Source organism: Urtica dioica, chromosome 9 (genome assembly GCF_054948205.1).
Source record: "Urtica dioica subsp. dioica isolate 48M chromosome 9, U.dioica_male_clone48M_v1_H2, whole genome shotgun sequence".
In the NCBI taxonomy this organism is placed as follows: Eukaryota; Viridiplantae; Streptophyta; class Magnoliopsida; order Rosales; family Urticaceae; genus Urtica; species Urtica dioica.
Window position 1 is genome coordinate 22,856,760 of NC_142764.1, and position 17,719 is coordinate 22,874,478.

Consider the following 17,719-nt stretch of genomic DNA (forward strand, 5'->3'; position numbering starts at 1 on the left):
AGAGGTTGATAAAACTAAGGTTTAAAGAAAATTGGAGAGAAGAAAGAAAAACAAAAAGAAAACTTAACAAATAAAAGGCATTGTAGCAAACTAGCACTACTACAAAAATAGCTTTTAGAAGTGGCGCCACTTTTAGAAGGGATATGCCGCTTCTAATTAGAAATGGAAATTGACTTTTAGAAGCTACATGTCGCTTCTAAAGAAATTTCCAAAAATTAGAAGAAGAAAAAAACACGGGGTTTAAAATTTGAGCGGGTAGCCACCTTGACACGTGAAAATCTCAAATAGTCAACGTTTTGTAAATAGTCATTGCATATTAACTGATAATAATGGACCACTTTGCCCTCAGTTTTCACTTTCTCACCCATTTTAATTCGGAGAAAAATTTAGAAACAAAAATAAATCAATTACTAACATTATTACAAATCAACTTTTATTTCTTTCTTTTATTTTTTTCAAATTTCTTTCACTTTGAGTTAATATTTACAATTCTTTTTTTTAACACGAAACAAATATAGTATATATTAACTCAAGTGAAGGAAATTTTGAAAAAATTAAAGAAGGAAATAAAACCTATTGTTTACTATTCAGATTCTAAAATGAAAACTTATTTGCTTGTGTCCACCAAAAAAAAAACTAGAAGACGAAAAAAAATGAAGGACAAAACTCCAATTAAAAAACAAAAAAAATTAGCAAAATAGCTAACTTAAACGTTTGGGTTTAGCAAAATAGTTAACGTTTCGTAAATGTTAGGTAAATAGCCACTGCATTTTATTTACAAGTGTGTTTTTACAAAAATACACATAAATAAGTTCGAAATTTTTCAAAAAATTAGCAAAATAGCCAAATCAAACCTTATGATTTGCTATTTAGCCAAGGTTTTGTAAATACTAAGTAAATAGCCATGCCGATGACGTGGCCCAATAATAGGTTTTTTTATTTCCGAAAATTGCCCATGTGCGTTTGAATTTTGAATTACATATTTGAATTTTCGGTTTAAATTTTTTCCCGAAATTTTTTGAATTGTTTTCCTGATATAAGTGTGAACATGATTTAGTCAATTTATGATTCCCTTTATTTTAGGAGCTAAATGGACGTGGAAGTTGTAATTTATTTGTTTCTTTTTATAGATTATTTCTGATATTTTCGGCCAGAAATATATTGTATCGTTTATTATTTAAATATATGTAAATAAGTTAAGGTTATGACAACTTATGCAGTAAATATGCGTAAATAAACACTTCCAGATAACCAAATATAATAGTACTTAATATTTACACACATTTACTACAGATATTAACAACCATACATTGTTGTAAAATCCAAAGATTGACATACTCGGTGTAAATATGTGTAAATAAAGATTTACACACGACAAAAATTTAAACTGCCCAATATTTACTCAGATTTACTGCAAAATATGTCAACACCTATTTTTTCATTCTAACATCCAAACACCCAAAATTCTAAACGCATTCACAATGGTTTTTCCCATACATTAACACTGAAACATGATTACATTTTACTGCGCATCAAGATACATTAACAAAGATTTTTTCTTAATGGCAGATTGAATATTGATGGAGAGATAATCGGGAATTAATTTGCAGTTATTACTTCTTTGATTCTCGTTTACACGTTACCTCTTTTTTTTATTATGTAAACCGTGTGCTTATGGGTGGGAAATGCCTGGGCTTTTTAGTAAATGTAGAAGTGTCTTAAATGATATCTAGCTATTTAATTAGTATTTACAAAACCTTGGCTATTTAACAATGTTAAAGGTTTGATTTGGCTATTTTGCGAAATTACCCGAAATTTTTTGGGTATTTATGGGTATTTTTTTAAATATACGCTTGTAAATAATCGTAAATAAAATGCGATGGCTATTTACCTAAGATTTACGAAATGTTGGATACTTTGTAAAAGCAAAAATTTAAGTTGGCTATATACCTAATGGACCCTAAAAAAAACCTTGCATTAATAGGTATTAACATACTATAAATTGTTCTTCTACAACATACAATTATTGTTCTCGACTAACCCAGAAATAGGAAAAACGATGAATGTATTAACATACTGCTTGTCTACCTCAATTATCATAGTGTTGATGATGATAGAACGTGTGACAATAGGTATTAACAAAGTACTATATGCTTTCTGTGAAAGTATCACAGGTTTCCATCTCAAAACCAATTGGTAATGAAAGGAGTAACTCATGACCTATATAAGCTCTTGTTAGTTCACATTCACTTTCAATGTGGGATTCCTAACACGTCCCCTCAAGATGGCGGCTCTTTGCGTTCGCTCATCTTGGTCCGAATCCCAACGATTGGATCGGATACCCGTTTGGGCTTAATGGGATATGATACCATGTGAAAGTATCATGGGATTCTATCTCAAAACCAATTGGTGAATAGAGAAGTAACTCGTGACCTTTATAAGCTTTTGTTAGTTCTCAATCACTTTCAATGTGGGATTCCTAACTCTTTCCTAGCATATACAACTTGAAATAACGTGACTTGAGGTTAGATGGCTGTTCAATTAAGTTGTTGGAACTACATGTTGAACACTGATTGATTTTAGCAAAACTAATTAAATTAACAATCAGTCAAATAATAAACTGAAAGCAATAAGGACACATGAAATTGGTAAACATGTTCGGTGAAATAGCACCTACATAGGAGGACTAATACATCCGGGGTGAAAAGCAATCCACTAACTTAGATAGTCAAAGGTACAGGAGTATTAAGTTTGATGAACTCCCTTCTACAAACATCTTCGTCTTTGACTCACTTCTGTGGATTCTGGAATCTAAGCTCCCTTTAGATTTAAGCCCATCTCTCACTTTCACCCAATCTTCTCTCCAAGATTGAAAAGCACGTCAATGCAAAAACGCGCTCTACAGAAGTTGCAAGTTTCTTTGAGTTCGTTGTCGATGATGATTTCCAAAGCAAAGAGACGAACACAAAGATATGATTAGGTGAATTAACCAAACAGAAAAGTAAGTGAATCTATCGAAAAAACAACCCTAGGTGAGTATTTATGTGTTTCACTGCTAATCTCTTACGAAATCTATAAAGCCGAATTTGCATAAACAAATCCAATTTTATTCATCCATGAATATCAGAACTAAACAACTTGTTTAGTTATTATTTCGTCGGGGGGTAAAAGACTCATGCACCCCGTAATTTTAAGTCGCTTGAACAACATATTAAAGCTTTGACTTGAACAACTGTTACAATTTGTTTTGCCAAACTAAAACCTATGTCACAAAGGATCCAACAAAATCTCTTATTATCTTGAACTTGATCTCAACTTCAAGATGCCTGTTATCTTCTCCTTCATGGATGGGGAGATATAGGATGTACTTGCAAGTGAAGAAGATGTAACCAGCTCATAAATGAGATAGGGAAATCCAATTGGATGGTTAATTTTCTCCGATGTGCCACGAGCAGCAATCTGGTTGAAGATGATAAGGACAATGTCAAGTGAGCCCTTGTTTCCAATCGCATACAACAGCTGAGTCATGATTTTGGTGATTGTGCCTCTGTAAAGTGAAGGGAACCATTTTTTATAGATATTACATAGATCAAGGAATTTTTGTGGGTAGGTCAGTTGAAGACATATTCTGATCAATCCATTTGGTCACCAGTGAGGCATCTAGCAACCTTAACTAGGTCTTGTTCTTCTGCAACAACATCTTGAACAACAAACTCGTAGAACTCATTTATCATATAAGGGGTAATTGACAGTTCATTTTCCCTAATTTTGACCACTCCATAGTTTGTACTCCATGAAATCCCAAAGTCCTCAGCCAGGTTTGCTATAACCTCTCTCACAATCTGAACAGCAAACTTTTTAGATGAGGTAACAATTTGGAACAACTTTACCTCCTTATGCAGTGACACAATCTGAGGGACTGTGTACTTTTCCTCATCGATCTTCTTCTCATGAATGAATGAACGCTTCAATACCAATTCCCATTTGTTGGAATGAGCTTGGGCCATGAACCATACTCCTTTCTTCCGGACCCCCTGGTTCAATAGAGGTTTTCTTCTTGGCTGGACTCTTCTTCTTATTTGCTTATATTGGTACAGGAGTGGAGCCTTGGCCATCTTCAGAAGTAGTCACTTGTGGCTTAACCTCTTCTTGAGCTTGATTTGGAACAACCTCTGGGACAACTGGTGCAGAGGCTTGAGTCTTCTTCTTCTTCTTCTGTTGAGCACCACTAGTCTTCTTATTCCTTGCATGATAATCCTTCTTTCTTTTGTGAGGATCCTCCTCACTCTCAGTTGCTTCATCATCTTCTGAGACCTTATCCATCTCATCACTCTCATCACCAATCTTCCTCCACGAGCTCTTCTTATGTGGCGGAGTTGGGATGGTCACTGTTGGGGATGATTCTCTCATATAACCATATTAATACGGAAAAGTAATTAATTACGCTAATCATGAGCTAATTAATTCATTGATTATATGACAAGATCTAGATTTACGTTAATTAATTTTATACGAGAGCATATATGTCAAGAAACCGATTTAAGAGTAAACGAATACTTACATTGATTTTCGGTTCAGCTACAGAACGCTCTCCTAAACCAATCGCGTACTCCTTGCGTCGTCTTGATAAAGGACTAAAGGATGACACCTTAGTCTTCCGAAACGTAATCTCCGAGACGAATAAGAAAGATGAGTGGGCACAGTTTTATCTCACTAGATCACGAAATTAGGTGTTTCGAGATTTCGCTCTTATTTTACTAAGAATGGAAACGAATTTCCGAGGGGAGGGGGAGGCAGAAGTGCACGGCCAAGGGAGGCTAGAATGCACAAATTTTTTCACAAATTAATTGCTTAATTTTGTCTTCCCATGAACCCCTATTTATAGTAGTAAAAATAGATATTCATGGAACCTTCCAGAATATATTATTTCCTTTTATTGTGATCATACTAGAGGATTTAATCTAGGCCATTGGATCTCAACAAGTGAATCCTACTTTTTCTCTCATTCATCAGATCAATATCTATGGGATATTATTCTCTATTTAAATAGAGAATATTTTATTTAGTGAGATAATAAAAGAGAATATATTATTTTCCTTTAAATATATTCTCATATATTCTCATAAATACTTTCCTTTAAATACGGAGAGAATAAAAGACAATATCTTATATTATTCTCTCTCCTTTATTTAAACAACTAAAGAGAAAAAAATTGGTAAATACCAATTTGAAATTTTCGAACTTGATGGCACACGGCCAAGGTGATTTGCGCAACTCCCTAGTGCCAAAACCCTAATTCGACTTTCCCATGTGTGCAAGGCTCAATTGCTTAAAACTCAATTAATCATTTATTTACTTGGTCCAACAATAAACAAATAATTAATAATTGTTTATTTACTTGATCAAACAATAAATAAACAATTCTACCATAAATATTTATTTAATTCTGCGAATACCCGTTTTCCAGAATTAATGATGTCAATCATAATTACAGCAAGTTAGATGAATAATGATAAACATTATTATACGAAATTTCTTATCCGCCTTTATCAGAGCCGAATCGGGGACTATGGACCTAGTAATAGAAGCTTAACAAATCCGATAAAAAAGATGAAATAGTCATTTCGCTTTTTCCATCGATTCGTCTAATCTTGGTCAAATACTCCACTTTGTAAGCCAAGACTGAACTCTCTTTTGTACTAGAATTATATTTACTCATCGTGACGAGTGTCCACTGATATAGTCAGTTCGTGATCAAGATCCTCCAGGTTCAACCCGTATCGAGAGAAGTCAATTTATTCCGTTATACTTCCCTTGATACATATCAGCCCTAAGCATTGTTGCTTCCCTAGCGAAAGATTCTTTCGAACGTTACTTACTTTGAAAATGCGCGCAATCTATCGGTTCTGGAATCAACCCTTAGGTGAGAGAACATTAACCTTCTTTCAGGAAGGCTGGATTCCGTATCTGTAAATCATTTCCCACTCGAATTATGCTCTGAGAAAACTCCCAAGACATAAGCTGTGATTAGCATGAATAGCCTTTTAGCGAATGAGTCAAAGAGCTCAGTAACATAACCCAGTGTCCATGATCACTTCAGGATTTAGATCAAGTCTCACTGTGACCATCATAGTGGCCTCGGTTAGTGTGTCGTAACGGTCCTTAAACGACACATCTATACCAAGACCTGTCCAAGTCGTACACTTACCACAAGTGTAGAATGCTCCCACGTAGTGATCAGCTTTCACCTATGTGTTCCACGTATATGACTTTAGATATAGTTTTCCAGGCGTATATCAGTCATCAACCATGTTTTAGCACACCGCCCGAACTCAGGTGCCCAGCACGTGACTCAGATAGATACAGAGGCTATGGAATAATGAATGTTTAATAAATCTCAATAAATAAGAAATAATGCTTTCAATTCAAATAGATAATAAATGTCAAACTTTATTTTATTAATAATTTCAACGAGAATTTACATAAGTATCTTCTCGTGGGCAAGAATTCCTAACAGTCACTTGTACACCACATGAGTGATCTATGTTAAGGTCAGTGGTGTACCAAGGCCTCAAGGATACTCCCACTTGTGCTTCCTTAGTCTGAGCACCTCATTCTTCATTCTGAATCTTTGGATCTTTAGTTCTCCTTTGGACATTCTGATCTTCAATGATAAGAGTGTTGTTGGTGTCTTCTCCTTCAACAACAGGGATTTCTTCTTCTTCATGTACTGGTTCAACCCTTTTCCTTGGTGATTTAGAAACTGAAATGGTCATTTGTCTAAGTTTCTTGAGCATTCGTTTTAGTGTTGGCTCATTTGCTTCAACAGGGCTAGGGATTTCTAAATTTCCATCCCCTGAGTTGCAAGTGTCAGGTCTGGCACTTCCATCGAGGTCTGAGAACCCATTACTTGAACATTATCACCAACAATAGAGGGATCAAGCTTGGGGCTAACCTAAGTTGTGGCTTCACCGAAACCCTTTCCTAGGTTTGGGTGATATTGAAGCGTCTTCTCGATGTTATCCAAGGTTGCGACATCGGCGATGATGCTGAGTGGCATGACATAGGCGTCTGGGCGTTGTTGCGAATCGATCAGAGCAGGGGCTTGAGTCGATGCTTCAGCTGCTAATAGAGAGATGCTATTATGTTTCTTGCTAAACCATGACACAAGATTGTTCCCCAAAAAAGAAGCAGCCTCCATATGTACTTTTCCGATCTTCTGCACTACCTGCCCAGAGCACATCACAATAGCCCACTAGACTTGAGCTAGTGTCTTTGGTATACCAGATGTCATAATCAATTGTGCCGCACATATACTTGATTATTCTTTTGACATTTTTTAGATGGCTTTCTTTCGGATTAGCCTAATATCTTGCACACACTCTCACTGAATAAGATATACTAGGTCTTCTTGCAGTTAAGTACAACAGATTCTCAATCATACTTCTATCAGTCGGGGTTCTCTTGTGTGTAGCTTTCTCCAATTCAAACTTCTTCACCAAGTTTCTGGCACATTTACTCTGTGAGATGAAGACACCTTCTGTTGTGTTCACTGCTTCGGTCCAAAACTTCAATGGCATTTTCTTTGCTATGATCATTACTCTGGCCATCTCCTAGATTGTTCTATTCTTCCTCTCAACTACGTCATTCTGTTCTGGAGTGATGAGGGATGAGAACTGATGTGCAATGCCTTGAGCTTCACAAAAGTCAGTGAACCACTTATTCTCGAACTCTATTCCCCACTAATCTCCTTCTCTTCTAAAGCCTTGTGCATAGAGTGGTGAATTTCTTGATTGTATCTGATTTTTCCCTGAGAAAATTTACCCACGAATATTGATAATAATCATCAACACATACGAAAACATATGTCTTACCACCAATGCTTTCAACTTGCATAGGATTCATCAAGTCTATGTTCGAGCAACTACATCAACATGTCACCCCAACGACTAGCATACAGAAGAAGAAGTAGGTATGTCACTATTGCAATTACATGAAATTTCGTGACGTGGGGTTAGATGGTTGTTCAACTAAGTTGTTGGAACTATTTGTTGAACAACTGATTAATTGTAGGGTAATCTAGCAACGTAGCCAATTTCAAACATGGTTTTAAGGATGTAGCCAACGTTTGGTAAATTTTGTAATCCAGTCATTTACAGAAATAAATGATTAAAAAATATCAAAAATATCCTTATGTAACATAAATCATAGAAATTAACTACTAGCCAGCGTCTCAGCCAGCCAAAACTTATCGTGTGTAAAATAAACGGAAATTAACTGAAATTAACCCAAGAAAACTTGATATCACAACTGATTAAACTATAAAAAAAATGTTATGGAATTAAGGGGATCAAGGTAATTAACGTACGTGTATTAAAGCTGCATTATTTGGATGCGATAAAAACGAAATTTAAAAGGCAATTCATTATTAAAACTAATACCAAATTATAATAAGTAACTGTGCAAAAATATAATATGTAACCGTGCAAAATAAAAACGTTATTTTGTTGCAATCAAAACGTTAGCTACATGTTTATGTTCAGCCGATAAGGACACATTTGAAACTTAAATAAAACATTGGCTAGATTGCAATACAAGCGTTTCAAGTGGTTTAGTCCGTGTAATTTTTCTTAATTTCAGCAGGATTAATTAAATGAACAATCAATCAAACAATAAACTGAAAACAATAAGGACACATGCACGAAATTGGTAACCTTGTTCGGTGAAATAGCACCTACTCAGGAGGACTGATACATCTGGGTGAAAAGCAATCCACTAACTCAAATAACCAAAGGTACAAGAATATTAAGTTTGACGAACTCACTTTTGCAAACACCTTCATCTTTGACTCAATTCTGTGAATTCTGGAATCTAAGCTCCCCTTAGATTTGAGAACCCCTCTCTTTTTCACTCGATCTTCTCCCGAATATTGACAAGCACGTCAATGCAAAAACACGCTCTCACACACTTAGTACGACAATACAGAAGTTACAAGTTTTTTTGAATTCGTTGTCGATGATGATCTCCAAAGCAGAGAGAGGAACACAAAGTATGGTTGCGTGAATTAACCAAACAGAAAAGTAAGTGAATCAATCGAAAAAATAACACTAGGTGAGTATTTATGTGACTCACTCCTAATCTCTCGCGAAATCTATAAAGTCGAATTTATTCAAATAAATCTGATTTTATTCGCTTGAACAACATTTTGAAACTTTGACTTAAACAATTATTACAATTTATTTTTGTCAAACTAAAATCTATGTCACAGAGAATCCCACAACTTATTTTCTCGATCATAACAATAGATAATATACCACGTATTATTGAATATCAGTGAATATTAACGGTTCTTAAAAATCTGAATTTTTTTTCCTTGATGACTATAAAAAAAATCCTCCAAAACAATTTAAAAAAAATAGCTATTGGGCTAAAGTATATGTTAATTAAAAAATATTGGGCTAAAGTTATTGGGCTGAATATTGTGATATGGTTTCGCGGTTCCCAAAATATGACACGCACATTTTATTTTTTTTTAGTTCGTTGTGGTCTTTGCTTTTGGCAGCGCGTTTAGAATTTTTAGTGCGAATCTAACATTTTAATTTGTAAATAGTTATTTTCTTTATCCAAAAAAATATTAAGAGTATCTCTCGTGTTTAATCGAAATGTGAGATTTATCCCTTCGACTTCTAGAAATATCAGACATATAACATATACCTCCCCTAACAAAATATTATATTAAAAATATCACCATTTTGGTTTATTTTTTACAAAAAAATAATTTAAACTCCCCAAAATACCCTTAATAGAAAAAAAAATATTTATTTACTATTTTATTAAAAAAAATCAAAATCTCTCTTTATAAAAAAAAATCCTTAACTTTTTATAAAGAAATTTTTTAATTTAATTTTATTTATATAGAATAGAAAAATAAAAATTATTTCATTAATGGTATTTTGGGGAGTTCAAATTATTTTTTTGTAAAAAATAAACGAAAAAATGTGATATTTGTAATCTAACTTTTTTAAGGGGATGTATATGTCATTTATATTAAACTGAAGGGATGTGTCTGATATTTTTAGAAATCGAAGGGATAAATCTCGCATATCGATTAAACACGAGAGATACTCTTGATATTTCCCTTATTTTTTATGTTTACATTTTTTTTAAATTTATTTATTTTTAATCCTCCATTTAACTTTATTTACAATTTCATTCATATGAAATATAATTATTTACCGTTTAAAAAACTGTTATTTTTTAAAGGATTTAAAATAACCGCAATTTTCAAAATGTTGCACGTTAAAAGTAATATTTTTTTCGTAATTCTTTTTTCTCTAGCCAACTTGGGCTAAAGTTCTTATAATTTGTTCAGCTCATTAGATGGGGCGAACTCGCAATGCAGACACCCAGGGATAGCCTTTTGCATTTTCTATCCACGGTATTAATTAGGGCTGAAACTTGATCGGTTTGGTTCGGTTATGGCCATTTTTCATATTCGAATCCGAATTTTCAATTTTAAAAAAGTTAGTCCAATAATCGGTTTAGTTTAGTCCAAAACTGAAATTCGGTTATCCAAATATTTGGTTCTCAAGATCTCGAATCCAATATCTAGTTTTTATATCCAATTTTTAAAATTCGATTATCCGGTTCTTTAAAATCCGGATCCAATTTTAATATCCAATTTTCAAAATTTGGTTATCCGGTACTCTAAAATCCGGATCCCATTTGAAAATCGGTTCACAAAAATCAATTATCTTGTTCTTAAAATCTATAATCATTATGAAACTAGTTTTAAATCTATACTCGGTTATAAAACTATTCCAATGATCAAAATCTGAGTAAAAGGGAATCATATAATTATAACGTGATTATTTATATTTTATTTTATATAAAATAATAATCGATTAAATATCTTATATCTATTTTTTAAAAATTTAAAATCGATATTGAGTCCAGTTTTTAAACTATATCGGTTATCCGAATCCGAATTTCGGTTATTTGACGTGACACCAATTTCCGATTTTAGATCGATTCGATTATCGATTTTATCCGATTTTCGGTTTGGTTTTGTATCGCCCTAATGTACATTAGCGAATGTATGATATTCACTTTGATATTTGTAAGATTATTCGAAATTTAAAATTATTGGATGCCGTGTGAGGATAAATTTGTCATCCCCTTATTGATCTTTTGATATACCACGTTAATCTACTCGCAGCTTTAGTTAATAATCCACCATCATACTCGAAAATAGAATATGTCAAAATTTACATCTAAGCCTTTTATCGCCTTTATTTAAATCCATCCATGCCATCTTCCTTCTACTCTAGAAGAACTCTTCATATTTTTCTTTCATGATACTATTGATTTGACTTTCTTTTTAAGTTCTTTAACCTTTAAAATATTTTATTTTTAAGTATACCTTTTATCTTTAACTAAACTTCCTACAAAGGCGCGTTATACATAACCTTTTTTTTTTTTTTGGAAGGGTGCACATAACTTAAAGTTAAACTGATAAGTAAAGACTCTTCTCTTTTCTGTCTTCTTAGACAAATGGGTATTAATTAGTACAAATATGTTGATAGCTACATATATATTATTAGTCATGCCGAACCAAATTATTGTAGCAGTTGAGAATTTTGGAAAGAAAAAAAAAAAAAGCCAGCTGTGCCCTCCGGAGAAACGCACATAATTAGGAATTATAAGAATCCCTTGCTTTAATGATCCTTAACATCCCTATTATTCTTTAATAGTCTTTAACGGACCAAATATTAAATACAAATCGAACACCAGAAACAAGTTGTCATTACAGCGAAAAATATGAAATTCTACCCAAATAAAAAACCAGCCCACTTGTTATCCGACCCCCAATATATATAGTGCAAATTAACACTCCCATTATTATCTAATATCTACACATCTTCAAAAACACAGAATTTAATAGAAAAAATATTAATGCCTTTCCAAAAAGAATATTTGGACGTGGTATTGGTCCCAAGTGGACTTTTGCTCGTGTTTCTTTACCATCTCTTCCTTCTCTATAGATATCTCCACAGACCTCTCAGCACAGTCTTGGGCTATGAGAACCGTGACAAGAGAATTTGGGTTGACAAAGTCACTCAGGCAAGTACATAAACATACTATTGCATTTTAAATAATAATCCTTTTTTTGTGTAGTTTTATCATATGTCTCTCCCATTATTATTATCAGGCAACAGACCCAAAGGAGATTCAAAATGCCCTAATCACAATGACAACCAACGTAACAGCCTCGACTTTCATGGCAACGATCTCACTAACCCTGTGCTCTCTCCTCGGTGCCTGGATCGCGAGCTCGACGCCCGGGAAATTCGTGCCAAGAGAGATCATCTACGGCAACACAAAGCCGGCTGTTCTTCCCGTAAAGTTCATAACCCTGATTGCGAGCTTTCTCGTGGCGTTTTCGTTCTTCGTCCAAGCCGCGAGGCATTTTGTCCACGCCACGTACTTGATCAGCATCCCGGGAAACGGGTCGGCCTATAGGAACAAGGTCGAGTTCGAGGTGATGAGAGGTGGCGAGTTTTGGTCGATAGGACTTCGAGCTTTGTACCTCGCTCTCTGCGTTATGATGTGGTTTTTCGGGCCGATCCCGATGTTTGTTTTGTCCGTTTTGATGGTCCTAGTCTTGTGCTTTCATGATTTGAAAATGGTTGAAGATCATAAAGACGGTTAATTAATATTAGGATTATATATATGCACGAAGCCACATGGGGTGAGTGAGAGGGGTTATAGGCTTATAGCTCCCCTCAATTTTTTTTTTGTACTTTTTGTCTATTTTTATTTTATTTTTACATTTTTTTACCCTCAAAATTTACAAATCAACCCTCCTTGATTTTTTTTGTTACAAATAAGCCCCCCCATCTAGATTCGTCCCTATTTATATATATATATATATATATATATATATATATATATATATATAGCTATGATGTATTTGTCTTGTCGCTAGTGACATATTCATAATTGAGTTTATTAGGAAAATAGTCAATTTAAATATTTGATATTGTTAAATAACCAACGTTTGGTAAATATCAGGTAAATAATCAATTTCATATATTTACAAACGTAAATCTTGAGTAAATATTCACTGCCATATATTAAGTCACGTCATCATTTATGGATATTTACTTAAGATTTACCAAACGTTGACTATTTAACAGTATAAAACGTTTAAGTTGACTATTTTCTTAATTTTTTTTGTTCATTATTTGTGTTCCTTGCAAGATTGTATATCTAAATTATTATTTTTCACATAAAAATGGCGGTATTTAGTACAGAAGTCAATGCTGTAGAGTTTATAATTTCATTTTTTCATTATTATTATTAGATATTTATATTTTATGATTTCATTATAATATTTCGGTAGCCTTATTCGCGGTCCATCTAGAGTGTCAGGTAATCATACGTTAAAATACTAAAAAAAAAAAAAAAGGTAATAATATTTTAGAATAAGGATACTCGAAACTATGATCATTTCAAACTTTTTTTTACTAGAATATATTTAATTGCTTCTAATTTCAAAATTACGACCAAATTAAAACAGTTGTTTATTGACATGGTCTACAAACACAGTTATTTATTAACAAATTTATCAATAAATAGTCATAATTTTAGAATTATAAGCAATTAATGAATATTGACAAAAAAAAAAATCATCGTAGTTTTGGAATTATCCCAAGAGTTTTAATGTTTTATTCCATTATTAAAATATTTTATTGCACTTTTATTAGTTTTAATAAATATAATGATAGAGAATTAATTTTTTTTAAATAAAATTAGTGTTGTGATCGAAAAAAAAATAGTTACTAAAAATTCATCAAAATAATGTTATTTCAGCATTAAATTTAATGTCGTGGTCATTTTGAATAATTTGGATTAATTTTAACATTATATGAAATAAGGATATCTGTGTAATCTACGCTCAACAGAATACAATAACATACGTATGGTTAAAAATAAAATAAATAAATAAAACTAAAAACAAATTTATCTTTTAATAAAACAAATTTATTATAAAGAAATAAAAAAAAAACTAAAAACAATTAAAACTTTATCATTTAGTCGGTTACAATTTCCTTCTCTCTCGTGCACTCTCTATCCTCTCTTTCTACGGTCTTACTCTCTGTCTACAATCTCGGCGAAAATCTCCTCGCCCATGACCACCTACCCATAACCGTCTATCTCTCTCTCTCTCTCTCTCTCTCTCTCTCTCTCTCTCTCTCTCTCTCTCTCTCTTCTTATCTCTCTGATCGGCTCAGCAAGCTCTCTAGATCATTGTCTCCCGCCCTTGGACGCGAACTCTCTCGATGGTGGACTCTCTTCGACGCTGACAGAAGCTTGGCGGACTCTTCGATGGTGGACGCCCTTCATCATTCGACGCCAACTCTTTGACGGTGAACGCACTTCATCTTTCAGATCCTCTTCGTCGCCTCAGGTTTTCATCGTTCCACGTTTTGGGTATTTTATGGATATCCAACACTTGTATTTCAGGGTATTTTCGAAACTAAACTCTTCTTCGTCATCGTTCCACTGTTCTATATTTGTAGACATGTATGTCTAAATTCCTCTAGTTGTAGACATACAATTATATAAATGTTGCTATTTGTAGACATACATGTCCACACAGCTATCAATGTAGACATATAATTGTTTTCAAACACTATTATTACAATCTGATATCCCTTTTTCGTATGCAGTAATGTCAGAAATATACATATTCTTGAAGCACAGTGGCACATGGGTCGAATCGACAGTATATGTCAGGGAGGAAATTTGGGTATTATGGTACCGTTTTCAGTGAACTATCCTAGTCTGATGCAGATGTTGTTCGCTGAGCTTGGCCTTTCACCATCAACTCACACGATCGGTTTGAAATACTTGATTGATGGTGCATGTAAACCTGTTGAGATTAAAGAGTATTGCCACATTAATGGTATCTCTGTTTTAGACACTTTCTCGCACAGCTTGAGAGAGGTCAGCAAAGGCAGACACTCATACGCCCATACTTGAAGCGGAAAATGAAAATCAGAAAAGTTGATCTTCTGCTTCGAGTCTGACTTGGAGTACATCTTCACCACATACTTTTGCGCCTGTCCGTGTAAGAAATTCCAAGCCACATTCCCTCATGGATGGTTGTTGAATTGTTCCAAGTCCTCAACAAGTATCGTCCAGGACATATTTTGGATCGGGGTATTAACTGGAGCAGTGAGAAGAATGTACATGAGAAAGTGAAGTAGTAAAAACTTCACTCGCTTCAGACTATTCTCCCAAGACTTGCTCTTAGTTAGCATTGAGGACAACATTTCGCGATTCTTGGTAATGCCACCAAGTAAGATTTTCTTGTACAAATTGTCGTCCACATCGGCCGAATAATCACAGTGACTGCAGTCATTAATGTAGCAAAGACCTGTAGTCACCGTAAACTGCTTTTCTGTAAACGTTGTTGGTTCACCGCCAATCTCTATATACAGATCGTCATCTGACTCGGTCCCATCAAAATCACCCACTCTCATCAACAAGTGGTTAATAATCTTCGAGGATTTTATGATTTTTATTTGATCAAGGAAGTGGTCAAAACAGGATGTGCTAAAAAGCGTCTTCTCCTCAGGTGACATGCCTACAACCTCCTCGAACTTGTCTAGTGTGCCAAAGAAGCTGAAGTTGTGGTCGACTATCTCATCTTTGGGGACAAATCTGATAAATCCCTACATATATCAAGAAACAAACATGAAACTTTACACAAACAGTCAACATGTATCCCTAAACAGTCAACGATTTGAAAAGTATTGTAGATATACAAGTCTACAATTTATGTGATTGTAGACATTTAAGTCTACAATTATAGCACTATTGACATATAAGTCTCCAACTACCCTAACATATTTACATACATAGTTACCCAAACTCAAGCGCATGCAAACAAATTACCAAAATAAATTACTCAAATTTACCTCATTTATAGTCGACTTTCGCTTTCGGACCTTAAATTCGGAGTGCGATGCATCATCATCCAATGATGATGGCGATCTGACAATGCCTTCTTCAATTCATTTGCCCCTTTCTTCTCCGAAGATTGTAGACAGAGAGTTAGACCGTGAAAAGAGAGGAGAAAGTGCGAGAGAGAGAGAGAGAGAGAAATTAAAACCGATTAAATGATAAAGTTTTAATTTTTTTTTAAAGTTTTTTGAGAGAAAGTGTGTAAGTGAGTATTTGTTTTAAGAAAATTAAAGTTAATGATCAATTTGTACTTGCTCATATGACTTATTCATAAAAATGTCCAAAATTATGTTTTAATTGATTTTGGTTAAAAATATCGAAAGCGCCTTTACTTTGCTACTTTGTGTGCAATTCCCTTCATGTTAGTTCGCATTCGGAGACATTACTTTTGAACGATTTTTTTTTTTTTTCTTTTTGATAAATCTTGCTTCTGTCCAACATCATCATGATCATCATAAGATCGAATTTTTCGAAAACGTTGTATACAAAAACGTATTAACGAGACGTCTTTAACAATCAACACATACGAGAGTACGTCTGCTTTTCTTTTCATGCAATTAATTATGCTCTTTTATACTATAAAGTATAAACAAATGGTTCCATGAAATCATTTGAGTGGATTTTGCTGATTCATGAAACCAGTCGTCACAAAACCGACAAATCGCTAAGTTTAAGGCTGTTAATGTGAGAGCATACATTAACTACCGAATTATACAACTGGCAGATTTAATACTTCGAGAATGAAGTATTAGAATGACCAGCCACGTTGTTTCATGTACATTTGAAAAAATAGAAAATAGAATAATAATCGTTCAGATTGAAAAATGCCCATTGCCAATAAGCTCTCTTGTATTTGTGGGTATTTTACCCCTATCTAATGGAAATACTTATATATATATATATATATATATATATAATATATATATATATATATAATATATATATATATATATATATTAAAAAAAAAAAAAAAAAAAAAAAAAAAAATAAAGCTCTCTCTTCACAAAAAAAAATGAAGCAAACAAACAAACAAACAAACAACAACAACAACGACAACTTGGTTAAGCCATGCATTTCCCATTGCAAAAAACACGACTATGAAAACAGCAGCATTTTGTGCTTAACATCCACAATTTATCATTTTTTTCTCTTGCGTAGTTTTACGAAGAATTTGTTGCACTTGCAATCTACTAGGTTCTTTTAAAATTTTAGTCAAAATTTTATTTTATTAAAAAAATAACACACCAAATCGAATTAAATTAAATTAAACAAAATAATTAATTTAATTTATTTCGGTCTGATGAGCTATTTTCTTAATAAAATAAAACTTTAACCATTATTTTTAAAAAGAGGATGAATTATTGGACTACTAGTCTAATTGTCCTTAATTTTATTATGTTCAAAATTTGACATCAATATTATTAAATTCATACAAATTACTTAAAATGAATCAAAACTTTAAATTTCACACTTCTATTTAATTATTAAGGTGTGCAAAGATTATTATACATATTTTTAGAATTCGTAAAAATTTGATCATGAATTATAGAATTTCGTGACAGATCGATCACGGGATGCAAAATTTCGATCACGAGACACATACGCCTCTGACCTCCCCTACTACTTTGGCTCGGTGTTTTGCTATGAAAGATATGGGTTCGTTACGTTACTTTCTGGGTATCGA

The 17,719-nt window shown here is 33.4% G+C and overlaps 1 protein-coding gene across 1 annotated transcript; it reads left to right on the forward strand.

The window, feature by feature from the left end:
• Positions 1-11,929: 11,929 nt before the first annotated feature.
• On the forward strand, positions 11,930-12,757 carry LOC149385891 (spastin, putative (Protein of unknown function, DUF599)). The gene is made up of 2 exons (XM_089627168.1): positions 11,930-12,123; positions 12,212-12,757. The coding sequence occupies exons 1-2, from the start codon at positions 11,956-11,958 to the stop codon at positions 12,710-12,712; spliced, it is 669 nt and encodes a 222-aa protein (XP_089483294.1). The 5' UTR covers positions 11,930-11,955; the 3' UTR covers positions 12,713-12,757.
• Positions 12,758-17,719: the final 4,962 nt, after the last annotated feature.

Bases quoted from the DNA above. Each gene is read 5' to 3' on its own strand.
- LOC149385891 (XM_089627168.1), top strand. From the start codon at position 11,956: ATGCCTTTCCAAAAAGAATATTTGGACGTGGTATTGGTCCCAAGTGGA. The intron at 12,124-12,211 runs GCAAGTACATAA...TATTATTATCAG, and splicing joins GGGTTGACAAAGTCACTCAG to GCAACAGACCCAAAGGAGAT.